The sequence below is a fragment of the Numenius arquata genome, chromosome 12 (genome assembly GCF_964106895.1).
Source record: "Numenius arquata chromosome 12, bNumArq3.hap1.1, whole genome shotgun sequence".
In the NCBI taxonomy this organism is placed as follows: Eukaryota; Metazoa; Chordata; class Aves; order Charadriiformes; family Scolopacidae; genus Numenius; species Numenius arquata.
The window spans coordinates 14,312,398-14,339,192 of NC_133587.1; the positions used below are offsets into that span (position 1 = coordinate 14,312,398).

At 45.9% G+C, this 26,795-nt stretch overlaps 2 protein-coding genes across 2 annotated transcripts in view; one reads left to right on the forward strand and one right to left on the reverse strand.

Annotated features, from left to right (window-relative positions):
• Positions 1-958, forward strand: part of MYH7B (myosin heavy chain 7B) — a 28,790-nt gene extending 27,832 nt beyond the window's left edge. Inside the window, exons 40-42 of the mRNA XM_074156863.1 lie at positions 338-433; positions 588-725; positions 829-958. Coding sequence (XP_074012964.1) covers positions 338-433; positions 588-725; positions 829-837 — 243 coding nt within the window. The 3' untranslated portion in view covers positions 838-958. The remainder of the gene's footprint in view (positions 1-337; positions 434-587; positions 726-828) is intronic.
• A 359-nt stretch (positions 959-1,317) lies between these two features.
• TRPC4AP (transient receptor potential cation channel subfamily C member 4 associated protein) overlaps positions 1,318-26,795 on the reverse strand; it is a 40,332-nt gene continuing 14,854 nt past the window's right edge. Inside the window, exons 6-19 of the mRNA XM_074157597.1 lie at positions 25,338-25,466; positions 23,950-24,151; positions 21,726-21,914; positions 20,174-20,316; positions 15,706-15,837; positions 14,963-15,021; positions 12,195-12,296; positions 9,818-9,901; positions 9,420-9,510; positions 8,931-9,071; positions 7,285-7,393; positions 6,966-7,078; positions 6,533-6,739; positions 1,318-4,045 (exon numbers count right to left, since the gene is read on the reverse strand). Of these exons, the coding sequence (XP_074013698.1) occupies positions 3,908-4,045; positions 6,533-6,739; positions 6,966-7,078; positions 7,285-7,393; positions 8,931-9,071; positions 9,420-9,510; positions 9,818-9,901; positions 12,195-12,296; positions 14,963-15,021; positions 15,706-15,837; positions 20,174-20,316; positions 21,726-21,914; positions 23,950-24,151; positions 25,338-25,466 (1,839 nt within the window). The 3' untranslated portion in view covers positions 1,318-3,907. The remainder of the gene's footprint in view (positions 4,046-6,532; positions 6,740-6,965; positions 7,079-7,284; positions 7,394-8,930; positions 9,072-9,419; positions 9,511-9,817; positions 9,902-12,194; positions 12,297-14,962; positions 15,022-15,705; positions 15,838-20,173; positions 20,317-21,725; positions 21,915-23,949; positions 24,152-25,337; positions 25,467-26,795) is intronic.

Genomic DNA, 26,795 nt, shown 5'->3' on the forward strand with positions numbered 1-26,795 from the left:
GGACTTGGCCCAGCTCTCCCTCTGCTCAGAGCCTTGTGTTATCCAACATTCCAGCCCTGGCTTGTTCCGGGTGCTGTGCAGGGACCAACAAGGGCAGGATGGGCTTCTACCTGTCCCAATGTCCACCACCTGTGTCTCTGTCTTGCTTCTTTCCTGGCATCTCCTAAACTTGGTGGTGGACCAGGGGATGGGGGGGGCTGAGTTGGTGCTCTCTGTGTGTGAAGGGCCCTAGCACCACTAGGACACCTGGATATGGGGCAGGTAGAGCCTGAGCTGGGGGGGGGGGGTGGGGGTGGTGTCTGGTGGGGTCCTGCTAACGGGGTTGGGGCTCTTATAGGCTGAGGAAGACCGGAAGAACCTGACACGGATGCAGGACCTGATCGACAAGCTGCAGAGCAAGGTCAAGAGCTACAAACGCCAGTTTGAGGAGGCGGTAAGTACCTGTCCCCACTGCAGCTCTTCTGGGGTGGAGGACGGTGCTGTCCTTCTTGGGGGTGGCCCAGGATGGCCACAAGGACCATGAGCCAGCATGGGGTGCCTGGTGTTCCGGCTGTGCCCCATGCACCCACTTCCCTCATCCCCTCCAGGAGCAGCAGGCCAACTCCAACCTGGTGAAGTACCGCAAGGTGCAGCACGAGCTGGATGATGCCGAGGAACGCGCCGACATCGCTGAGACGCAGGTCAACAAGCTGCGCGCCCGCACCAGGGAGGTCATCACCTCCAAGGTAAGATTCCCCCCCACCCCCCTACCTCCTCTGGCAGGGTCCTCCCTGCCTCCAGGCCCAGCATCTCACCGAAACCCCTTTTGGGGGGGGTTTTCTTTGCCAGCACGAGTAGTGGGAGCCCTGTCCCACCCTATCCCGTACCCAGCCGCCTGCTGTAGCCTGGAGGCAAATGGCTGCAACAGCCACCACCAGCTTTGAACCGTGTGAATAAACGTAGATGTGCCAGGACTTGTTCCATTGTGTCTGTCACAGGGTAACCAGGGCCTTGGGCTCTGCTGCTGGAGACATGGGGGCCAACGATGGGGTCTTTGGGGACATCTTTCACAGGCAGGAGAGAGGCACAGCCCTCCCCTCTCCCTCGCTCCAGGCCTTCAGTGGCTTTTGGGATAAAAGCCCTTTCCTCATCCCTTCCCACCAAAACATTCCAGGCCTCTTTCAGGTGAGGGGGGAGGACACAACAGACCTCACCGAAACCATTACTCCTGGGGAGAACATAAAAATCTCCCCCCTTCCATTCCTGCAGGACAGAGGGAGGGGGGGTTTCAGCTTTGGCAAAGGGACTGCAAAGAAAGACACCTCCACTCGTTTCTTTAAAATAGATTTCTTTAATAGTTTCCATTTAATACGTTTATTTGCAGTTAGTAAATTGGCATTAATCTGGGCAGCACGAACCTCAGCAATCCATGGGGATAGTGCAGACTTCCAGAAGTATTGGTTAGTGACAGGGGTGTCCCCCCCACAGCCCTCCGCCGAAGCCCCCCGGCACCACGTAGGACCCTTCCTCCCCACGCTCTCCGTAAATAAGACAAAACAAGGATGAAGGACAGAGCTGTCTGGTCCCTCTCAAAATGAGACTCTGGAGGCACCTGCCATGGACAGAGGTGGCCCCCAGTTAAAATTTGCCTGTGACCCTCCCCGCGTGCTTGTCCCCAGAGCCTTGTCCCTGGGGACCAGCGTGCTCCGTTGCCAGAGTTTCTTCCCTGTGCCCTTCTCTGCAGCCAGGGCCAACTGGGCCAAAGCGAAGCCGAGCTGCCTGGAGCCAGGCTAGGATGCAGAAGTTCCTCTGGTCCCAGGCTGGGGAGGAGGAAAGCCACCAGGCAGGAGACAAAGCTGGTGCTGTGGCAGCTCCGCCCCAACTGCACGTGCCATAAATAGAGAGATGTAAATGAGACTCTGGGGGTTTATAGCAGCAACCACTGGATGCAGCAATTAACTACGCTATGGAAAAGGCATCCCTTAACTTAAAAGCCTTTTTAATTTGAAGCATTTATTTTTAAGTGTACATCTATTACAGATAAGAAGCAGCAAAGATACACCAAAACCACCAATACCCAAGAGCAAAAAAAAAAGTACAGATGAGAAAGAAATTAGCTGGGGGGAGGGAGGGGGTGGGTGGAGGTGACCTGATGAAGAACAGAGAGTTGCAGCTGCCCAACGAGGAGCTCCCCGACACAGGGGGTGCCACCGGGGCAACCTCAGGAGAGCTGGGTGGAGATTTGGTCCCCCCAGGAGGGACACAAGGGTCCCCAGGAGCTCCCGCGAGGCTCCAGGTCAGCGCAGAAGCTCTGACCATCCCGCAAGCAAAGCGCTGACTGCAAATCCCCAGCAGGAGACCTAAGTGTGAGATCAGTGAGAGGAGAAAGGATGACTTCTGGAGAGCAAGTCCTGCAGCTGGGGCTGGAAGCCTCCTCCGCTCATCCAGGCCCCAGGGGAGGGACCCTCAGAGCGGGGTCTCGTTCTGCTGGCAAAGATTAGAGACAACATGCCACAGCTCTGGGACATCCTCGCCCCTGGGCTCTCTCTGGAGCCTGGATAGAGCCCACGTCAAGTCGTCTCATCAAATAAGTTAAGAAAACATAAAAAAAAATTCAGATGCATGTTTCAAAGAAAACCGGTTTCTTTTAGCTGGAGCTGCAAGACATGTATTTTTTTTTGACTTAAATGCAGTGGCTCAGGACTTCAGGCTGGATTTCTTTCCTGGGAATCTGACTGTCTCGGAGCAATGCAGGTTTGGTGATCAGGACTGCCAAAACCTCAATTCCCCCTTTCCCAACAATATCCTACAAAGTTCCTTTCAACCAGGAGTGTTTATTCCTAGCGTTTAACACATGGTGATTAAAATAGATCCAGGAAAAAAAAAAAAAACAAACCAAAAACCAAAACCTGACATCTCCAGTAAATATTGCACTTCAAGATTAATGTGTGTGTTGATATTAAAGACCGAAAGCAGAGACTGACAGAAGACTCCAGGCATAGCAGGTTAGCATCAAGAGCAATGGTCCTGGAAAGGATTTTAAAACCAGATTAGTTACCCAAGAAGGGACAAGCCGCAAGTTGAAAAAAAAAAATAAAAAAAAATTAGTACATTTTAATGCTACTGCTCCATGAAAAAGCCAACCCCTGTTGCAATCCCACTGCTGCTGAAACGTCTCTGTTCTCCGCAGCGCCGTGAAACGCCTTGGGGTGGGAGGGATGTGCAGGAAGGACAGCAGGAGCAGAGGCTCTCTCTTACCGCACGGACAGACAGATTTAGTACCAAATGATCCAAAAATAGGTGGTGAAGAGGTGACGGGAGCTGGGGCTCTCAGGAATTGAAAGCGCACACACACACACGCATACACAGTCACACTCCGACCAACCCTGAACCCCCGATTCCAAACCCCGACAGAAGAGTTCCACCCGCAGGGAGTCCTCCTGCTGGCTCTGCAGGTGGCTGGTGTGGTGGGCTCCCCGTCAGACCGGCTCCTTGGACCTCACATTTGGAGGGCAATTGCTGTGCTTTTTGACTTGCTAATTCTGGTAGCCATGAAAAACAGCCACAACGAAATTGGCACATACAGAGTATCCTCCTCTGTCAGCAAAAAACCATCTCTGACCAGCCCCGTTGGACCAGGAGAGGAAAAAAAATAATGATAAAGAGGCTGGTATTTGCAGGTGAGTATTTTTATCCCAGAACAACTGGAAGATACATCCCTGAATGTGTTGCCCAGAGAGCTCTCAAAGTCTCATCCGTCAGATATCAGAGATGGGGGACCGGGAAGGGGCCGGGATTTTGACAATGCAGTAACGCTCCACGGTTTCCAAGCCGCACACGCACACACACACTACACAGCGTATCCCTGAAAATCCACGGGCTGCGAGGTACCCTCCAAGCGCTGTCCATCGGAAGCCAGAGTGAAGAATTACTCCTCGGAAAAGTCTCTGTCAATGTCCATGTAAGCCTCGTCGATGTAGCTAACTATGGCACAGGGGGACGTCCGGTCTGGACTGAGCAGTATAGATACAGTCTCTTTCCAGTAGGTAAAACTAATACATGAGCTCTGTGGGAAGAGAGGAAGAGGATGGTTAGTGTGGTTTGCAAGCACCAACACGCAGCAGAAGATACATCCCAAAGGTGTTCAACTGAGAGAACTGAAAATCGCCTCCTGTTCAGCCCGGCTTCTCCAGCCCCACAGTTTCACAGCTCTGACTCCCCAGTCTGTCTATCCTCCCCAGGGCGTGGAGCTGCAAGGGTGAATACATCCCCAGAGGGACCCGGACAGGCTGGAGAGGTGGGTCCGTGCAAACCTCATGAAATTCAACCAGGCCAAGTGCAAGGCCTTGCACCTGGGTCAGGGAAATCCCAGGCACAAATACAGGTTGGTCGGAGAATGGATGGAGAGCAGCCCTGAGGAGAAGGACTTGAGAGTGTTGGTGGATGAGAAGCTCTACACAAGCCGGTAATGTGCGCTGGCAGCCCAGAAAGCCCCCCATATCCCAGGCAGCATCCCCAGCAGCGTGGCCAGCAGGGTGAGGGGGGGATTCTGCCCCTCTGCTCTGGGGAGCGCCCCCTGCAGTGCTGCCTCCAGCTCTGGGGCCACCAGCATCAGAAGGACATGGAGATGTTGGAGCGGGGCCAGAGGAGGCCACAGAGATGCTGGGAGGGCTGGAGCCCCTCTGCTGTGAGGACAGGCTGAGAGAGTTGGGGGGGTTCAGCCTGGAGAAGAAAAGGCTCCAGGGAGACCTTAGAGCCCCTTCCAGTCCCTAAAGGGGCTCCAGGAAAGCTGGGGAGGGACTCTTGATCAGGGAGGGGAGCCATAAGAGGAGGGGGAAGGGTTTGACACTGAAAGAGGGGAGATTGAGATGAGATCTTGGGAAGAAATTCTTTGCTGTGAGGGTGATGAGACCCTGGCCCAGGTTGCCCACAGAAGCTGTGGCTGCCCCATCCCTGGAGGGGTTCAAGGCCAGGCTGGAGGGGGCTTTGAGCAACCTGGTCTGGTGGGAGGTGTCCCTGCCCAGGGCAGGGGGTTGGAACTGGATGATGTTTAAGGTCCCTTCCAACCCAAACTATTCTACGGTTCTATACTGAACCCACTGCACCTTATACAACCAGCCTCCTACTGCAGGCAGGGGCTACCAGCACCTGTGGCAACTATAGCCCTGAGAACAGCATGGGGTGACCAACAGGACTGCCCATGACCAGGACACACACACACAAGCCCAAACTTCTCCTTTGTTCTCCAGTCCAAACACAAACTGAGACGCCATGGCGCTGCAGAACAAGCCAATGCCGGCAGTTGCTCCCACTCCTAGGGAAAGCACAAGGACAATACACCCTCCTTGCTCACGTCCCTCCTGTGTCATTCTCTGAAGGCCAAAGGGCCTCTCTGGTAGCCCTTCACCACATCATCTGTTACACAAAGACTTTACACACTGGACAACTGACTATTTCCACACCCACAGTGGCCCAAGACATGATAAGCACCATAACATTCATGCACAGCGCAATGCGACCCCAAAATGCCGCAGTGGCAGACAGCGTTGGTCTCGGCAGCATCTCCCCTCCGCAGCTCAGGACCGGGGACCTGTCAAACCACGTCACAGATGCTGTCACACAGTGGCCGGGTACTGCAGGCCACCCGTCACCCTGCCGCTCCCTAGGTCTCAGCCCAGCAGGAACCCAAACCTACTGCCCCAAATAAGGCTGAGAGAAAAGTGTGACACGTCTGCACCATTCACTGCAGCCTCTCCTTCCCATTTGGGTGCCCTCCATCGCACTTCTCCTTCCTGGGGAACTGAAGCTCCTCATTTTAACTACCTCCAAGACCTAATCCTCCCCCTCGTTAGGTACCTCATCTATAGGAGACTGCCTGCACTGTGCTCACGTCACAACCATGGGGACATGCACTTCAGAAAAGGGCTTTTTCATGAACACATTAAAAATCTGTTAAAGCTGCAACCAAAAGCACTGAAAAAATGAAGGAAGAAACCTGTGCTACCTCACTTGAGCCTTCCAGGGCAAATACCAGGGAGTCATCTTCTCATCACAGCTCATTTCTTCCTCTTCTCAGCGCCCAAGCTCTGGAGTGGAAGCTTGTGGGCTACTTTCCACAGGGCAGCTGCCTAGTCTTCTGTCAGCTACACCAGATACTCCTCCTGAAGCATTTGCCAGGCCAAGGAGTGAGAGGACAGCCTGGTTAAGGTGCTAACCAGCCTGGGAGCTAGATTCTGTCCTGCCTCCACACCCTCATGCAGGGCTGGCCATCCCAAACCTGGTCAGCACTGCCAAGTCTCACTTCTGGGTGCCAGAGCCAAGACCTACGGTGTTATTTGCAGGGAGACCCAGCACTGGCCTTGTGGCAGTCTTAGTGCTCGCAGAAGGGACGTGGCTGGGTAAGAGGGTGTGAGAAGCACTACAGAAAGTTACACTGGGGGCAGAACTCACTCCCTTTTTTTCCTTCACAACCTCTCACTTCCCATTTTTGCCAGGTGACCAGTAGGCAGATATTGCTGTGATCCATTCTTGCTATGGTAAGAGCTTTACATACATTTTCTAAGCAGGTGCTGTCTTTATCCTTGTTGAGGTAATGCTGCTGCCAGAATCGCAGGAGACTGTGGAAGTTGTTCAGGATGAAGCCCGGGTATTTTTCTGTATATTCCATCTGTTGCAAAGTGCGCAGATAAAAAGGGAGCTTTTCTTTCCTTCGGGCCAGCATTAGGATAACTAAACTTGTGTTTAAACAACTGACATTTTCCTAAAAGTCAAAATGACACAGGAGGTCAAACAACAACAAAAAAAAACCCACATTGGTTGTACACATCCTTACAAAACCGGCTCATGGTAAGCATGCAGGTAACGTGTATCTAGAAAGAAGGGACAAAGGTGTCCTCAACAGAAGCCAGGTTCCTCCCCACTCCCAGCCCAGTTCATCACTACACACCATCAGCAAGAGAACTGCAAAGTTAATGTCAGCTCTTTACCTGTGTAAGTGTCTGTACATGAATAATATTAATGAGACGGAAAAGAAAGGACATTCTCATGGACATCTGGGACATGTATGATAACAGGCGGCACTCTGACAGGACTTCTGCAACTGCAGCAAGAGGAAAAAGACAATCATCAGCTGCTTAAAGTTCAGACACATTGATCCAAGCAATATGGCATTACAACTGGTGCTCAGGCTGTAGCAACAAACCTGCAGGGGGGCATTTTTCTGTTTAAAACCAGAATTTACAAAGCCCAGACTTAAAATAACCATTATCACTACCAAATACACCCACCCCACTTCTTATTCTTTACCTTTAGCATCAGACTGATTCTCAAACCGGTCCAGGGACAGTGTAATGCAGCGAACAAGCATGTTCGAGTCAACCAACGAACTGTTGATCTGATTTAAAAATATCTGGAACTAAAGAGAAATACTTTTTAGCGTTGCATTAAAAAGCAAACAAACAAAGAGATTCATCCTACACGAACCCTCGTGGCTGAGGTCTGACAGAACAGCGTTTCATACCATTTTCAGAATGTACTTCACCAACATAAGGCTTCACAGACATGGATGATTTCCCCTTCTCTTCAGAAACAAGAGTTAGGTTCTGAACGCCAAAATACTCAGGGTCATTCCCTCTTTGTTCTCTCTAATAGGAATAAGAGGAGACACACACTCCTGGGCTGCTTCATCCAGTCCAAGCCAATACCAGCACTGTACAAGCATCCCTACAGCAAGTACCGTAAAAACACTATGAAGAGAAACACACCAAAGTCCTGGCACCACTAAAATCTCTTTTGAAGCCGTGTCACTTCAATGAGACCAAGAATTCCTACACTATTTGTTTTGAAAGCGGGAGCTGAGACAGCATGGCTGCTGGCCTCTCTAGTTCCTCCAGATCTGTGTTTTCCTGCAATTATTTTGTACAGCAGAGAGAGCTGGGGAGGAATACAGTCAGGGATTCGTACAGAATGAGAATTAGAAATTTATAAATCAATAAATAGGAAGCACATGCAAAGCATAAATACAGATACTCTAAAATGTGTGAATTCATTTACCAGAAAACAACCCGAAATTAAATACATCTTTCTTTTAAATACATCTCTGCTTCTATTCTCCAAGGTCTGCCAGACCTAACAGCAACCAGAGAAAAATTACAGTAACATAGCAAGAGCACAAGGTCCCTCAGAACCTCCTCACAGCTGATGTTACAGACACAAAGCGCACAAAAACCATAAAAACACTTTGCACAAAGAGCTGCCCATTCTTGATCTACATACGCAATTAAGTTTTATAGGTAATTACATCAGCCACAACTTCTGAAAGTGTCTGTAAGTTCAAATAACATCAAACATAAGGTATGTCACTGGCCCAGGTTGCCCAGAGAAGCTGTGGCTGCCCCACCCCTGGAGGGGTTCAAGGCCAGGTTTGAGCAACCTGGTCTGGTGGGAGGTGTCCCTGCCCAGGGCAGGGGGTTTGGAACTGGATGGTCTTTCAGGTTCCTTCCAACCCGAACCATTCTATGATTCCATGTCTTTTTGCAGTATGTAATACTAATGAATATATGAAGTCATCTCCATGAAGAAACCCCCCTCCAGGCTAAAGATTTTTTTGGACCCTGTCTCAAAGTCCACAACTATCAGCTTGACCCAAACACTAGTGACTTCACGGGAAACGTTCTACCATCTTTGAGCCCTGACCCCATCACATAACAGGGCAGCGTTTTGTGAACAGCTTAGCACTTGCTGACTCAGAACAGCTGGGAAAGCTTCTGGAAAGACAAGTGTCTACAGCAACAAACACGCTTGTGATCTGGCAGCTCACTCCTCCGTGTTCACTGTGCACCAAACTCAACTATCCCACCAAAACCAGCCAACGAACCTGAGTTTTTGTGGTACCTTTGGTTAGAAGAGCACAAAATTTGACCCACTGGGGGCAGCTTTTTACAAATATTTACCTTCTCATCGGTGTTGATGTACTTGTTGAACCTCTTGAACGCATCAATATTGAATTTCATCAGTTCTCCCAGGAGGTCAAAGTAACTCTGGAGCACATCTCGTGATTTGCACTCGCTGTCAACAATGCAGTAGAGAATATGCTGGCATGGGAGGAAAACACGTTATCGCCACAGTTTAGGCCAAGCCAGCACGTCAGCATAGACTCTGATTTAATCACTATTTAAACATTTATCTGCAGGTCTAGTTCTTAGATGACAGAACAATTTGAGACTTCTGTTAATTTAACTCCCCCATGATGCAGGTTACAGAAGTGGCCACCCCATGCTGGTTGCCACAAGCAGAATTCACAAATACTTTTCAAAAATTGCCCTATTCCCAGTGAATATTTAACACTACTTTTTTACCCCCTTTAGAATTCATTACAGATTAATCCTTCTTGGTTGCTACGGAGATATGTTACAGAGGAAGCTTGGCATGTACTTCATTACCTCCAGGAGTCCTCTCTTCAGCAGGAACATCTGGTCTGCATAGGAGGTGGTGCCTCGCAGGAAACTTTCAACTGCCCTTGCTTGCCAAAACCTGAGAGATAGAAGAAATGAGGTCTTAATTTTGGAGCAAGGGGAGTATTTTATCACAACTACAGTTTAAAATCAAATTTCTTTCTGAAGCTGGATTCAGAGCTGTTGATCCTGCAGAAAATCACTGCCCCTAATGGGCATGAGGCTCAACACAAGCTTTGGCATTTCCCTCACCTGCACTGCCCTTGTAGCCAGATCTTTTCATAGCTTATAATTTTCAAGCATTTCCAACTGCTGTAAACTGTATAAAAACAAACTGACTTCCCAGTCAACTCCAACCAGCATGTTCCATTGCAAAGTGAACCCACCTGAAGGAGGATTCAGCTGGTTCCTTCTTCATGACCTGAAGCAGTCGGGTCAACAAGCCTCTTTTCCCATCACAGACAAGACTCCTAGAAGAAATTACAGTGTGAGTGGAAGGGCTGGGAAGCGCCCTGCCTTGTAGAACACTGAATCCAGTCTCTTCTCCAGACCTTTTAATGATCAAAATCCCGGTATTAAATATACAGGAAGAGTTCTCCTCACTGCCTTTGGTAAACATCTGCAATACCTGCAACACGACTTCCAAAGAAACCCTAAGGCAAAATTATTCATTTCCTCTCACAATTTTAATGATTTCAGAAGTATCAATTCACACCTTGTAGGAACTAAGAGGTTAGAAAAAAAAAAAACAACACCATATACCAAATGTGAGTTAGGGAATGGAAGAAAAACACACCTTTTTTGCTCAACAAATGCAAAGGAAGCACTAAGTTCCATTTAGGAGGCAGAGCAGCATGGAAACCTACATGGTACGTGAGGTAGCTACCTTCTGCACGTACTAGTCAAAGCAGAGAGGCTGTAGAACTGCGATACTACTTGTATTAAATAGCACCTTCAGCAGAGTATCTACCTGCAGAAGCAAGGCCTTGAGTTCCTCGCATATCAAGAAAAGCGACACGGAACCAAAATGTTAAGGGTGGAAAAGAAACCAGTTTTAGGCCAGAAAGTGAGCAATGCTGCCTGCCTGGCTATACAGACCTTTGCTGGGCACTCAGTAGCCACTGACAACGCCCCCGTGGGAAGCAGTTTTCTCATAGCATGACAGATTGTTCCGCTGACACTCGAGAGAGATGGGAAACTTTGCAGGTTGGAAAAAGCTGTGTACACCCTTAGAATCATAGAATTGTCTAGGTTCGAAGGGACCTCTAAGATCATCTAGTCCAACCATCAACCTAACTCTGTGATAAAAACCATCACTAAACCATGGCACTAAGCACTCTGTTAACCCGGCTTTTAAATCCCTCCAGGGATGGTGCCTCCACCACTTCCCTGGGCAGCCCATTCCAAGGCTTAATAATCCTTTCAGTGTAAACATTTTTCCTAATATCCAACCTGAACCTCCCCTGGCGCAGCTTGAGGCCATTTCCTCTTGTCCCATCCCCTGTGACTTGGGAGAAGAGACCAACCCCCCCTGGCTACACCCTCCTTTCAGGGAGTTGTAGAGAGCGAGAAGGTCTCCCCTCAGCCTCCTTTTCTCCAGGCTGAACACCCCCAGCTCCCTCAGCCGCTCCTCACAAGACTTGTGCTCCAGACCCCTCACCAGCTCTGTTGCCCTTCTCTGGACCCGCTCCAGCACCTCAATGTCTTTTTTGTGGTGAGGGGTCCAAAACTGGACACAGCACTCGAGGTGGAGCCTCACTAGTGCCCAGTACAGGGGGACGATCACTTCCCAAGTCCTACTCACCACGCTATTCCTGATACAGGCCAGGTTGCAGTTGGCCTTCTTGGCCACCTGGGCACACTGGTGGCTAATGTCTTGATCCGCTTCCTTTCACTGTGCTCCTAACGGGGAATTTTTGCCCCTAAATACCTTTTTGAACAAAGCCAGGAAGGTGCCTGTGCTTAGAAGGAAAGGATCCACGCAACACAGACACCATTTCTTCCAAATTAGGCACAGTATTATGATAATAATTATAATTTAGAAATCCTCTTGGAGAATTCCCCTTTGAAGCAAGGTAAATCTGCTCTGTGCAGGTGAAGTCCCTGCTGATACACCAGGAGCATTCCGAGAACTCAATTCCACAAACAGTGTTTCACCTTGGAAGTTTTGTACATCAGAACTGTGTATTAAAGAGCTTATTAAATCAAAATAGTAAATATAACAGATACTCAAATATAACACTAGAGATTCTTTAAGTGGTTTCCCATGTTAATCTAATTTAGCTTATTCTAGTTATTAGCTGCTCTTAAAATAAAGACCCTGAGCAAACACGCTTAGATATGTTTATGCAGATGCAAATGGACAATATGTGTGCGCAAGCTGCTCCTGAATCTCAAAACCAAGATTTATTAGTAGCAGCAATTATTAGAGGGATCCCAGTTTACTCTCCAGGTGTGCAATGACTGTAGTGAGAACAGCCAGACAAACAGGTAGACCCAGCACATCGTAATGAAGTCTGGGTTGTGAACAAAAAAAAACCATTTTTGGTTGCTTTTGTTTTTAAAGTGCCTTACTCTGAGTACAGACCCACTTTAGATTTGCTAATGGCCATGACCATCATACTAACCTGGACAGTCCCTACTGAAACATGTCACTGAAATTAAACTGAGGTGGACAGAGGGACCAAAAATAAAACAAGTAACATCAAACCTCCACTATAAGTGCTTGAAAAATGCTAGAAACTGCTGAATTTAAACACTCACCTGTCCGTGTTGACAACTGCATCGACTTCAGGGATGTTGGCTTTATGGGAGATCGCACTCAGCTCATTCAGCTCTTGGCTGTTCAAAAGGAGATACTTGTTCCTAAAGCAAGACAATTGGGGAGTAGGAGAGAAAAAGATGAATTCAAGAGGCAGGTGAACATGCAACTTCATGAAGAGTAAAGCTACTAGGACCAGGCAACCAGCTTTCACCTCTCCAGCTCTTTACAGCCCTTCACACTCCGCTCCACCACAGCAACTCCCAAACTGGGCCAAACCTGCTGGTTTATAAACCTCCTCCAGAATTCGCCAAATTCAAGTTTCAACACGGACTCGCTTTGAGACACTGGCTCTTTGCTGACCTGTTCAGGATCTTATGGTTTGTTTTTCGAGTATTTCCTTCCAGACGACACTCATTATTGAAAATCTCAGCAACACTTTGCTGAATTTCAGCAGACTTTAAAGCAAACCTTTTCAGAGCTTCCTACAGTCTTTCTCTGCCATATAGTGACTATGTTCCTTATTAGTAATAAGCCTCAATTAGAAAGCAAAAAGTACTCAATCATCCTGGTGTTTTATTACTCTGAGCAAATTGTTTAGTCTGGAAATACTTAAAACATTCATGAAATGTACAAAATAAATCTGTTTTACTGAGAGAGTGGTCAGGCACTGGAAGAGCCTGCCCAGGGAGGTGGTGGAGTCACCATCCCTGGAGGTGTTCAAGAAACATGTAGACATGGCACTTCAGGGCATGTTCTAGTGCCCGAGACTGTTGGTTTGTGTCTGTTTGTGGGTGGGGTGGTGTGTGGTTGTGGGTGTTTGTTTTGGTTTGGTTTTGGTGTTTGGTGTTCTGGGATATTTTGGGTTTGGTTTTTTTTTTTTATTTTTGGTGGGTGTGGTGGTTTTTTTTTTTGTTGGTTGGACTCTATGATCTCAAAGGTCCCATCCAACCAAAAATATTCTGTGATTAAACCACAGAATTTGCATTAAATGCTTTATTCGAGTACTGAGCTTTGCACAAATTTATCTATAAAATAAACTAAATACAGAACAAGTCTGACAAAGTACAACTGCAGTCCAGAGGTTCTCTCTGACAGACTCCCTGCCCAATGTCAGTGCGCTCCCTTAGAGTCCTCCTGCTTCAGAGTGCTCAGAACCAGACAGCAAGGATTTATTTACAGGAAACCTGTGGGAACGTGGCATGCTGTGGGGAGGGGTGCAAGGACAACCCAGTCATCAAAACACAGCAACTACACAGAGGATAAATTTTTAGAGAAGAAAGGTGATGGGCACGCCGTCTTGCTTCAAACACTATAACCCCGATTAGTGCCACTGAGGCTGTTGGGAGAAGCCACTTTTGATCTGGATCAACAGGTTTCTGTAATGAAAACACAGCCTCTCTCCATGCAATAAACAGCTCTGCAAGTTTGGTTTATACGCAGTTTTACCAAAGTTAATATTAGTACATAAATACTTGCTCTCACCCTGTCCTCGGCTAACTCAGCTTATCTGTGATTTCATAGAAAGTTCATGGAACTATTTGTTTAAAAGCCCTAACCAGATTCCACACATTCCACTTGGTCAAACGCTACAGCTGAAAGCTGTTTTCTGTTTAAAGAAGCCTGAGATCTTTGCAGTAAACTACTTAAGTATCATCTAAAGAGACTTTATTGGAAAACCTGGAGTGATTTCTGGGCAGTGTCTTTCATGGAGGATTTACAATAGGTCAGCCTTTCCCTCAGCTTTACAATACGTCCAGCAGCTCCCCATTCTTAAAGCTAATCCTTCCCAATCAAAAAGGCTGATATTTTCAATATGTGTATCTAACAGTAGAAGATAAAACCTACACAAAAATATAACCCCGGCTGTAGATAAGACCAGCAAGGCACCAAGCAAAGGCATATACATATTTAGTGGAATATGCCTCAAGTGCAGATATTTGCAAAGGACAGAAAAGCATCTTGCAGGGCTGAATTAGAGCAACAGGACATTTGACAGAATGCAAGGTGTGATTCTGCAAGTCAGAATAGAGCAACAAGCACGTCTGTACCAGCAGAGGAGGTGTGATTCTTGAGTAAAAGAATTAATAAATAAATAAATCTGCATCACCCCTCAACTACTCCAGCAGACTCAAGCTTTGTAAGTATTTCTTCTGAAGGCAAACAGAAGCTTTCTTCCCATTTCCAACCTAGGTTGCCAATGGCTAGCTGACAGAAAATCGTTTCCCCATCCAGTTTAATCAGGTCTTCTCCATTGCTGGCATTTAGACAGCAATCACGTCCTCTCAGCCTTTGTAAAAAGGCAAAAGAGTATCAATTAACCCATCCAGAGGTACGCTGTCTTTCACCCTGATCTTCCAACAGCCTTTCTTTGATGCTTGTTCCACTCTGACTTACACCTAAGCAGGTCCCTGCAGGGTACACGCTCAGGGAGTTGACAGATGAACGGCATCATGAAAGCTACCTCCTTATTTCTTCAGCCAGAAAGTGTTGACTCATCACATAAATGCTTCAGTTCGTTTCAACGTGAAGCAAAATGGGCTATTTTTAATCATCAACAGACATCCTAAGACAGACATGCCCACTGGAGAGCACATCCATAGCTTTTTCACTGCAGGAGCTGAAAGGCACGTGAACATCTGAATCGAGTTTAAGGACAGCACAATGTTCCATTCACACAGAGCCTGCACCGTGCCTGGGACACCCGCTGGAACGGCCACCAGGCAAACAATACCACGAGCCACAAGCTCCCACAGCTTTTCATACTCACTCATGGTGATCACTAAAGCTCTGGAGAAGCCGCAAGAACTGTATCTTTAAAGTAATGTCCTAAAAAGAGAGAAGAAAGGTCAAAAAATTTGCTTTAGTATTTTTGGGTATCATTAGTGACCAAGCGGAGACAAAACAGCTGAACTGAAAAACCCATCCAAAACAAAGCCCTTGGACAGCAGAGCCAGTGACTTGCATAAATGGAGAAGGCTGCACTTTGCAGGCTCCCCAAAATAGAACAGAACTGGAGACCGCCTCCAAGCCTATGCATGTAACGGTTAATATTTTCCTCTCACTGCAAAGGGCAAAAGAGCTCATCACTATTGACTTATTTAGAACATCCAGGTTTGCAGAAAAGTAACAAAAACAACCAAAACCACCCAAAAAACCCCAACAAAAAACCCACTCCCCCCAAAAAAACCTGACAGCAATCTATTTTTTGTTCTATGCCTCTCCTTGCTAGACCCAGTAGCTCTCATTTCCTTAAGTTTTGGTCGTCTTCTACCTTTGGCCTCCAGGGACCCCAGAATTTACCCCCTTTCCCAGTTCTCAGAGAGGGGAGAGGCTAAATTGCCCTCTGAATTGCCAGCACGAGGCAAAGACTTAAGTGAAAATAATAATTCACAAAACCCCAAATGCCACCACATCTCAACTCATTTGTTGTACACGCACCCAGTTACTCCAAACCACTCCTCAGAATTATAGAAGATAAAAATCCAACTCAGAATTTAAAAAGTTACTCACTGGGCTACAATCACAATTTTGATTGTGTCCATGCAGAACCAGGACTGACGCTGAATGCTTTCTCCAGATCAGTTTGTCAAACAAGTTATTGAGGCCAGGAATCAGTTTGAACTCTGCTATCATTTTATGAACCTGGAAAACAAAGAAAAGTACATGGTCATCTGCCGCAGCCTCAAATATGGATATAATGTTAGTTCCATCTAAAACTTCTAAATCTCTTTATCTCTTCCTCTCTTCTTTTTTGGGCGGGGGGCGGAGAGGGAGAGGGCCATCTGCCATTCTGGTTTTGGTTAATTCGGCTGAAACCACGACATGTAGTCTGGTAAACAGATGGGCACAATTATATCATCCTCTGACAACAGAAAGAGTAAACTCTTATCTAACAGCACGTGTTTGTGTTTACACACACACTAACCACGGGGTATCATTAGAGTAGCTTCCATTTGGTGGACCTGGATAGGAAACACGAGATTTTTGGGAGAAAGTTGTTAGCTTTCAGTTAACCACTGTGCCTCTGGAAGCAGCTTTGGACATTGGATGATCACCTACATCACACTGAAAATATTTCTAATACCTAACTTCTATGTATCACAAAACTAAGCTGCGGATATCCTGCTGCCAGTCACCCACTGAGCACCCTTTGCCTTTCTACTTCACACAGCTCAAGCTGAGTTAGTCCTCAGAAGTCAAATAAACTATCGATATCGCTTTTGTTCAAGAGACCAGGGCAGAAGTTCTCAGCAAAGGAGATTCCAGCAGTAACACAACCACACTGCAGTTCAAGTGCTGCTCTTTCAGGTGAAGAGGAAGTTGAACTTCTTTAGAGAATACTCAGAGGAGAAGATGATGTCAAATTACTGAGGTTTATTTATCAGTCTGCCCACCAAGCTAGGATGTGGTACATCATGACGTGTTTGAAACAGGCTATAGTGTTACTTGTAAAAAAGCTACTAATTTTGGTGTGAACAGCTGTTAGGTACCTTCAGTCCAAGTTTTGATACTTCTGATGTGAGGAATTTGGAAGACAAGGAAGTACAAAGTAGGACGGACTCTCATCAGCTGCAGGCCCATGACAAGCAGCATCACTTGAGATGCAGCGCGAATGAAAGCCACGCATGACTGGGAAAGCCCAACGTGCTATAAAAATTAAGTGCCCAAAGCAGTAATGTTCCTTAAAATCAAGTCAACTAACCAATAACCTAGGCCATTCCTGAGATGCAGAATTATAACTCGCAGTATTTCAAACAGATCATTCCGTTTTGTTCTATTTCTTCCAGTACCCGAATGAAACAAAAAAATTTGAAGCCGATGCTATTTTACAGGTTTTAATTCTTCTTCTTGTTTTGCAGCATAGCTGACGGCCTGTTGTACTCCTCTGGGCTGTAGCCACCAACTTTCCCATCTATATGGAAACTACATTCCCACTGCTGGGGCATCTCTGAATATTACACCCAAGGAAGCACACAGCTCCATCCCACTTCACCCCGAGAGATTGCAGAACTAACTCCTTCAGTGCTTCCTCACTTTACAATGCTCTCGGACTCTTTCATCTAGTCAGAAGCCTCCAACAAAAAAAGCTCTGAGGAATCTGGCTGAACAAAGCCCTCCCTGTAGTTCCTGAGTGGCCAACGTGCAACACACACAACAGGCTGAAACCAAGCGTGTGAGCTGCTGCGAGAGCCCCGGCCCCTCGCTAAAGGAGGAGTTCTCCATGCTCATTGCTTTAACTCATGAATCTGCTCCTTTCCACACCAAGCATAATCTGCTTATTCCAAATGACTCATCCCTCATTTCAAATGTGTTTAGTTTGCTTAACTCTCAGTTCTCACTTGACAGACATGACAAAGCTCCTGAGTCACAGTCGTTGCCTTTGGATCACGCTCCCTTCCAGACCCCAAACTCATTGCAACTACTCAGCCTGGGGTGCCAAGACACCCCCTGCTCTATATTCATCCTAAAAACTCCTTTGATTTTTTCCTGTTGCTGCCCAGCTTCACATGAATTGCTTTATCCCTTTCTCACTACTGAAACTATTACGAGCTTCTGCTGTGTGCAGTTTGGTTCCCCACAGCAGGAGCAAGTAAATCACCCGATTGCCTTTCACCACAACACAGATGTGCGAGACAGCCTAGAAAAACATAGGAGGAGAGCAGTTTAGGGTGTGACTGTAATGAGAAGGAAGCAAAGGCAGAGATCTGCAGTGAACCGCCACTTATCCCCAAGGGTGTGATCGTCCCCAAGGTGGCAGCAGGTAGGAGCCAAGTCACTGCTAGCACAGTTGGCAATTTTTGCAAGTTAGCCAGCAGTCCAGTTTAAACCAAAGAATTAGAGTAAGCATTCAGCACCAGTTTACTATTTATTAGTTTATTAGGAAGCTGCATCATGCTTCAAGCAAACGCCAGACCATTATGCCAATTATCATACTGGACTGAAGCAGGTTTGTGATGCCCTTTAGAAATTCTATGCAAAATTATTCCAATATAAAACCAGTAAGACCTTTGGCTGCTCAGACTGGAAGACAGATATCACAGATCCTGGGCTTTTACTCCCTCATAGAAAAAGAGATACCATCAAGCAGCTGAAATGCTTCTCAGTGAGAGTTCTGCTACAGACACTGCCGTTTCCTGCTTACTGGAGCTTTCCGGGTAGAACGGCTCAGGCTCAGCTTTCGTTCTTTATCTGGCCCCCTCTCAAGAAGGGGAATGGAATCACGTCTGCCACACAAGTCTTTGAAAACTTTACGTAGATTTAAGGAATGTACTTCAAAGGCAGTGGATTTTACAAAACAAGCTGGTTCTGGACAACAAAGTGTTTGGGAATTAAATAACTCATTTCTTTCAAGAATCCAGTCCTGAATCCTGGAGAAGGGAACTGCATCGCAGCTTTACCCTTAGACAGTTTCCTTATTTGCACAGGAGCAGAAGTAGCAGAGGAAGAACAAACACTTGTTTTTCCAGGAAATTAAAAAAAAAAAAGCAAGTTTCAAAGCTAGCGATTTCAGCAAGATACTTTTGACCTTGTCACATTTGAGAGTAACACACTAGAAGAACTGACCCAGGGAGGAAGGAACCAAGCGCCTTCAGCTCCCTGATCTGAGGGCAGCAGGATGAGTGCAAGCCTCAAGTCGTTTCTGCAGTATCTATAAAACTGCATTCTTGTGGTGAAATTGGGCAGGGAAGAATTATCTGACTTGATACAATGGAAAAAAGTCCTCCTAACAGATCCATGTTCTGGTAGTTCCAGTTATGTCTTGGGCTTTTTTTGTTGTTATTTCATGCCTAATAGAAACAGCACTTCTAGAAGGAATGACAACAGAATTATGAATTTCTTATGGCAGTGGTTTCTGCAAGAATTGCTAGCTTCTTCTGGTTACTATTGTACAGAATCTATTTCTTTTCATGCTGAGTATGCATTTGTAGGTTCAGAGTGAACAGGTTAGTTATGTTCAGGACTGTACTACACATGCAATTGTATTTTAAATTCAGACTAAGAGCCTTAAGAGACGGCCTGTGGCAAGTATTTGTGACTCCTATACTGCGGGAGGTTACCAGCAACGCACAAAATACTCAAGATGAACATGCTGAAGCAACAGCCCCCCCCCAACACAGCTACTCTTGCCTAATGCATCAGCTCTCCAAGAACTCAAACAATCTGATCCTTCCACTCTCTAAGGCATACAAATGCCCCTGCGATTCCAGGCTGCTCTGCCAATGGTGGAAACCTCTCAAAACTGCACCAACCTATTGCTTTTCTTTTCCCTTGACAATATGCTTTTGACCCATTTAAAATCAAACTACGGCCAAGCTGCAGCAATTGGTTTTCCATAACCCTATGTGAGGCATGGAACAAATTATTTTTAATTTTGAAAGCAAGAAATGCAAAAGGAAGAGATGAGTGGGATTTCTAGGCAGCGCCTAGTGCAGACAGCACTGAAGTGCATCCTCCCAGCTGGGGGTTTAACACCACGCTCACTCAGCCAAGACATGGGAACCTACTGCAAGAATCACCCATTCACAAATCAACCCAGAGGATTTCCAGAAGTGAAAGGAGCCAAAGAAAGGGGAGGCCTGAAGGGGCTCCATCCATGCAAGTCACCAGCACACCAGGAAGGGGAAGAAGGCCTGGCTTTGGCATCCAGGGACATCCAGATGCTTCCTAGCACACAGAGACAGGATGTCTCACCCAGGAGGGATGTTCCTGCATCCCACTGGAGCAGCAGCTCTGCAGAGACTGACCACCATCCCCACAGGGGTCAGAACTTGTGACAAGCACTGCCCAAGGGCTCATTCTGGTGCTGGACAATGAAACACTTGCCCATTTGTTTGTGGATCGCTGCAATGATGGGATTTGCCCAGCTTTATGCCTTGAGCTTTGCCCTTCACATTTCTCCGTCCATGACCTAATTAACGAGCACTGAGGTTTAAAGAGACATCAACTTCTGCCTGCGTGACCGCCTACAAGCACTCACCTGATTCCTCTGTCTCCCCATGAGCAGCACGCAGAGAACATACAGCACCTCCAGCTTATACATGATCTCGTGCATGATCTTCATGGACTGGGGAAGCTGGGTTCGTGTCGAGGTGTTGGCCAAGCCACTTTCATCCGAAGACTCTGAAGAAGACGGCAAATAAGTGAGCCCGAGGCAGCTTCAACAGGAAAGGGTTTGTTACAGTTATTACTTTTACACCGAAACACTGCAGATATAAGACCAGCGCATCTCTGCTTGAATCCTCCTCCCAACTAAAAATAGTGACATACAACAAATAACCAATTTAAATGAAACGCTACAGAAGAAAACCAAACAGCTGGAACTTTGGAGGAGATAAATGGTCCTAACCATTCTAGGATTCTATGATTGCAAGTGGAAAACATGACAGAAATCATGAGTGACAGGGAAAGTAAATAAAGACCTAGTGACACTCATAGGTTGCAGGTCACAAAGGAGTTAGTTGTGTGTTGTGTAAAGAGCTGAGTGATGAACTGTCCTGCCACAGGACAGCGTGAACACCTTTGAACCCATGTGAAGAAGCAGTAACGAGGCAAACACAAAGAAAGGGAACCATCTGAGTCAGATGTGGTGCCTTTGAAGTCCCAAAGCCACGCGGCACTGGAGATGGAGCGGTAGTCTGGGAAAGCACATCTAGGTTTACTTGTAACTGATGTTGTGGGTCAAGAGCTGTGACCAGGCAGCAGCAAAATCGCCTTCTGAGTTCTGTTTCAAAATACCAAGCGTTCTCCAGTTTCCACCAACTTGGTGTGTATAAAGGTATGTGCAAGATGCTGTTGGAGCACTCACATACTTCACTTTTCCTGTATTTTCAGAAATCTTAATTATTAGTTGCTACAAAGCTAATGAAGCTGGACAAGGAAGCAAGTTTTCCCAACAAGCACCAAAGCAAAGATTTAGATATCACCGTTTTTGGGATAATACTCATTCCATTACTGAGTGTTTTTGAGTTACACAAAGACATATGCTGCATTCTTGTAATATTGAAGGGTAAAGAAACAAACCAGGTTTTTGCTTCAAAGTATTTTCCTAAAGTTGTATTAACACTCCCATACACTCACCTAGAGCAATTTTTTTTTTCCAATTAACTTACTTAATTTTGCTGGAACTACTTTTCCTTTTTAAAGAAAGGACTGCTTGCTTGGTACATTGGACCTAAAGCCATCAGCCTAAGTTTAGAGCAAAATACTGGTCAAGTCACTTACCTCAGATGGGTGTATTTTTGTCACTCCAGGGGAGAGCAGCTATGAGGATGCACAGCATTACAGAGTTATCTAGGTGTGCAAAGGGCACAGTTTGCCTTTGGGCATTCCCTTTAGCTAACTACAGTGTGTGAAAGAAATCAGTGCTACATGAGAACAAAATGGGAGTCAGACCTAAACACGGATATATCAGTCTTTCATTCAAGAAAAGGGGAATTAATACTGATTCAAGGAAAAGCAACATGGCAAAGACTGAAAAAGGTTAAACTATGCATGAGCTCACGGTGGTTAGAGGAACACAAGCCAGGTACCTGTACTGCTCTGCTCTGCTTCTTCGTTTGCCACTCTCATCAGCGCATCAAGTACCAGTGCATTGTCCAGCCAGGTGTACCACTCCTCCAGCTCCTGGAGGAAGCTGGAAGTACCCGTTGTTTCAGACACCTTCCGTGTCGCCAGTTTGCACAATCGCTCAATGAAGCCTGGAATATTCAAAAGTGTAGCTGGAAAAGAAAAATAATTTTATTATGATTTAAGATCACCAAACACAACAGTCATGAAATCCTCTACACCACAAGGTACTGAAACATCTACATTAGTAACACAGAAGAGTACATAGAAACAAATTCCATCTGATTAAAAAGATCCAAAGATGGAAGAAGTCAGTGCACTCTCCCACTAAGGACTGGAAGACAGTGTACATATCCTAGGCATAGTTCAATCAGTGTTAAACAGGTTTGTATTGGGCTTACACTAGAAAAAAATTAGTTCTACCCTAACTACTTGTTTCTGGCCAATTCCCTTTTGCTGGCACTGCTGTTTTCCAGTCCACAGTGAGTCAGTATCAAGGAACTGATCTGGCTGAAAATTAAGCTGGCAGAAATAAAGCAGCAGCTCCTGAAAGGGGCAGTTCCACCACCCTCTTCCTCTCTGCGACGCCACTTCCTTAATTTTACCTCCCGCGGTGTTTGTCTCATAGCAAACCGAACCAGCTCACTTCAGTAGCTGGGCGGAAAGCTGTTAGCTTTTTAAGTACTAGTTTCCTGAATTAGTTCATCATGGAGCAAACCAGATAGAGAACACATGACAGCAGCCCCAAGTTAGAAGGTTTTAATTGTTGTGGAACTCCACCCTTAGAAACAGCAGTTCAAGGAGAGAAGTCACTGGTTTGCAAAATGTTTGGGTGGCTTGGGGAGGTGACAGCAGCAGCATTTTGTCCTACAGCTTTCAGAGAATAACTTAATCACAGGATCTGTTTAATATAGATAAATGGCTAAGTCTTCACTTTGTTACACACTTACAGATTCAAGTACAAAAGGACAAAGAATTTGGCCATGAAGACTACGCAAAAGCGTTGGTAGATTCTGCCCTCTGGTATCATCTCTGAAAGAATAAGCTCAAAAAAATTTTTGACAAAATTTTTAGAATGGAATATGCTTTACAGCCTTAGATGTAGTCTCTAATGTACAAACAAAAAATGATCAGTTAAACATTTGCTTGGCTAACTTCAGCTCTGCGGGATCCAAGCTTATTCAGTTCAACTAAACTAAATTAAACTTTGTACCCACACCTACACATCCTTGTCCACTGCTCTTTACAAGCTCTGGCGATCCCGGGGCAGAAGGCAATACATCTCCTTTTAAAGTTCCTCAGCTCCTGCCCACTGGGTTACACCACCCATCTCTCACTGGGTGCTGTAGAGGTGGCAGTGGTTACAAACAGAGCTTTGCTGTTCATGGCTAACACAAAATGTTAGAAGAGGGAAAACCAGCTACAAACCCCCCTTTTTGCAATTCTCAAAATTGTCTGGCATTGGCCGATGCAAACATCTGCTTCAGAAGCACAAAAGCTTCTCAACAGAGTAATAGCTGAAAACAACAGATTCTACATTTGAGAGTACTTTAATCTAAACAACTTAAATTCATGGTCATCCTTCTAGACAAGACTTCTGCATCTGAGAAGTTCTCAGCAAAACAAGGAAACCTGCACCGTGCCCAAAGTTAAAGCTGAGCTCAGACCCACAGGTTTCCAAGGATGGTCAACATCATTAATATTAAACACACTTTCCTTGTTGATAAAGACAGACATCCTGCCCAGGACAATGTCAGATAAAATCAAGAGAAAGAACTCCTCTACAGCAACTATGCTGCATGTGGTTTTAGTTCAGGAATTCATATTTTTTAGGACACGGAATTACTGAGAGCTGCTAAAGGGAAGGCAGTGGAAGTGACTGAGGGATAGAAAACAAACCCAGTTATTTTAAGTCACTCAGTTCATCAGAGAGGGCTGCTGAAATAACAGAAATTGATGCACCTAATTACCAACACCACATGAAACTGAAAGCTACAAAGTAAGTTTCATTAACAGAAAAGGTTGTTTACAGGAAACTGAGGAAAGTAAATGGAGAAAAATGCTCTATAAAACACAGAATGCTTAGAGTATCCTCTAGAAACATACACTACAGATGTGACATTGAGAAGAGGAAAACATTACACGATGTTGAGATTCCTCTGCGTTTGTTCACACCGTAACAATTACCTTGATTAATTTCAGCTCGAGAAGGACCCAAGTTTTTTTTCTGCTGGGCATTTTTGGCAAGAAGCGTGTGCTTGTCATCGCTCCCTGTGTCGAGTTCCGAAATCGTGACAGCCAGGATCCTGCAGAAGTTGGCGAGCTGCTGCTGGTCAAAACTGGACACAAGGCTCGCCAGATTGGGAATATCATCCAGTTGTATCATTTCCTGGAGGAGGGAACGTCAACTGAGTAAACTGCAAATGATATTCAATAAGGGAACATAGACACAGCTACACCTCCTCCCTGGTGAGAGCTGTATGTTATTTCCATGTTAGTAAAAGAGAAGCAAACAGGCAGTGAAAGGTGAAAAGCCTGAAAAAATCCTTGTGTGATTTAAAAAAAACCTTGTTGTGATTTACAACTGGTGTCACTTATGTTTATCAACTCCAGAAGTATAGATCTCCATCTTTTAAGGACTAAGTATTTAAGTCAAATTTTGGGGGCTTTTATTTTGGAAAAAAAAAATAAAAATCAAATTTAACAGACAAATTGCATATAAGTATTACAAAGCTTCAGTTCGTTTTTCCACTTATCTCTGTATTCTCTTTGAAGCTCACAGAGAAAAACTGAAGGAAAAAAATCTAGGAGTCAGTCTTTTTCCATCAAAAGACATTAAAAATATGTTGAAAACAGTTTCCAGAAAAAAAACCCCAAATCCCAACATATATGTTCAGATAAACTAAGCTTGTTTCCTATCTCAGGAAGTACACAATCCTCAACTTTACTCTGAAAAAACCGTAAGAAGTTACAGAATCCTGACCCTGTCCACAAAATCTATATAGACACGTTTTATTCAGGGTTTTCCCAGGGTTATACCTCTAATCATTTATTTGCATCCCACCCGGGCACGGAGCTGTAATGATGCTGACGAGCAAGTTCAAAAACCTATTTTGTGCAGAAGATCTAAGTGCCCTGTTCCCCTCAGCCTCAACTCCTCAGAGAGGTGACAAACCCCAAGGTAAGAGGGGCACAGGAAGCCTTCCAGATGTTGGAAGACTGCTAAAATATCTGAAGTGTAATGACAAGGCAAGGATGAAAAATTAATTTATGAGGCTCATTTTCTTTATTTGAAATACTGCTTGTACTTTAACCACAGCGAGGTACTCCGCCCCATCATCCTCTGCAAGCCGGGCAAAAGCATCACAAGTGCGATACCACACGTGTAATTTGGCTTCTGTATGAAATGTGATTGAAGTTAATGATCACCCTAAACAGTTGGGTTTCAAGTAAGCTACATGAGGTGAGAATGCTTGCTTAGAAGATCATCTTCAGCAACTCCTCAAAGAAACCGCTGTCCTCCCTCTACTGGCCTGAAAATACATACAAATAAAATGAAGAAACCAGTAACCAACCTTTTTAACTCCCAGGATATCTTCAATGAGCGTCGCAGTTTGTAGGAATGTCTTTTTGTTTGTCATCAGCGTAAACAGGAACAACACAAAGTCATTTCTTTCTGCCAATCGCCTTGTGACTCCTTCCGTCTAGAAAGCAGCAAAGAAGCACACACAGACCCATGGTCAGAGCCCACCTCGAGCAGTCAGGTGTTAGAGGCACATGTGGGAGAGTTTTACAGACCGTGTGTTACTGAATCACTGTTCCTGAAACCAGGAAACACTGGGTTTATAGTGACCAAAACCAGCTCCAGTCCCTGTCTGAAGTTAATACGACGCCTGCAAGAACTACAAGCCTCCAGGATGAGAGATTTCATCTCCAGGCAGTTGTTTACTTGCCCGAATCAAAAGTAAACACTGCAGGCCTGGAAATACGTCAGAGCCTTGTCTCTGCGTTTCCCTACAACCTGTAACCAGCTCCATTTCATGGTATGTAAATGTAGTAGATTCCTCCTAAACTGCCAGCACTGCTCTCAGCTGGGCAGAGTCTGAGCAACCAGAATCAAGCATTCACCTTAATTAACTCAGTGGTGAACCCTAAAGCAAGAACTCAGGTTCATCACCAGGTTCATTAAGGCCAGTGCTCATCCTCTGATCTCTGCTGAGAGCACGGCCAGTCTTTGCTGGAATTAAACACAACTTAAAACTACAAAAAAGCTGTCTATTGTTTATGACCGACATACTACGGGTGCTCACAGAACCAGACTTGCTCAGATACTTCCTGAATATTTACATATAAGCATAAGACCAGTTAATATTGCACAAACATTTCTGTGATCCTGAACACTTAGAGAGCAGCAATATTGAAGTGAATTCAAACAGCAGCTGGTCTGTAAATTGCAAACTTGTTTCTTAGCATATTTGGCTATTCACAGTTTGCAAAAGCTGCATTACCTATCGCTAAACCAAAAAACAATGTATGTCAAGAAAAAAGCATTTCCTCTCTTCCTCCTCCCGTGTGTACACAGATACTTAGTGATGAGAACATGATCTATTAAGACTAGAACAGCGTGGTGAGTAGGACTTGGAAGGTGAGTGTCCCTGCCCTGGGCACTGGTGAGGCCCCACCTCAGGTGCTGTGTCCAGTTTTGGGCCTCTCACCACAAAAAAGACATTGAGGGGCTGGAGCGGGTCCAGAGAAGGGCAACGGAGCTGGTGAGGGGTCTGGAGCACAAGTCTTGTGAGGAGTGGCTGAGGGAGCTGGGGGTGTTCAGCCTGGAGAAAAGGAGGCTGGGGGGAGACCTTCTCGCTCTCTACAACTCCCTGAAAGGAGGGTGTAGCCAGGGGGGTCGGTATCTTCTCCCAAGGAACAGGCGAAGGGACAAGAGGAAACAGCCTCAAGTTGCGCCAGGGGAGGTTTAGGATGGATATTAGGAAAAATGTTTACACTGAAAGGATTATTAAGCCTTGGAATGGGCT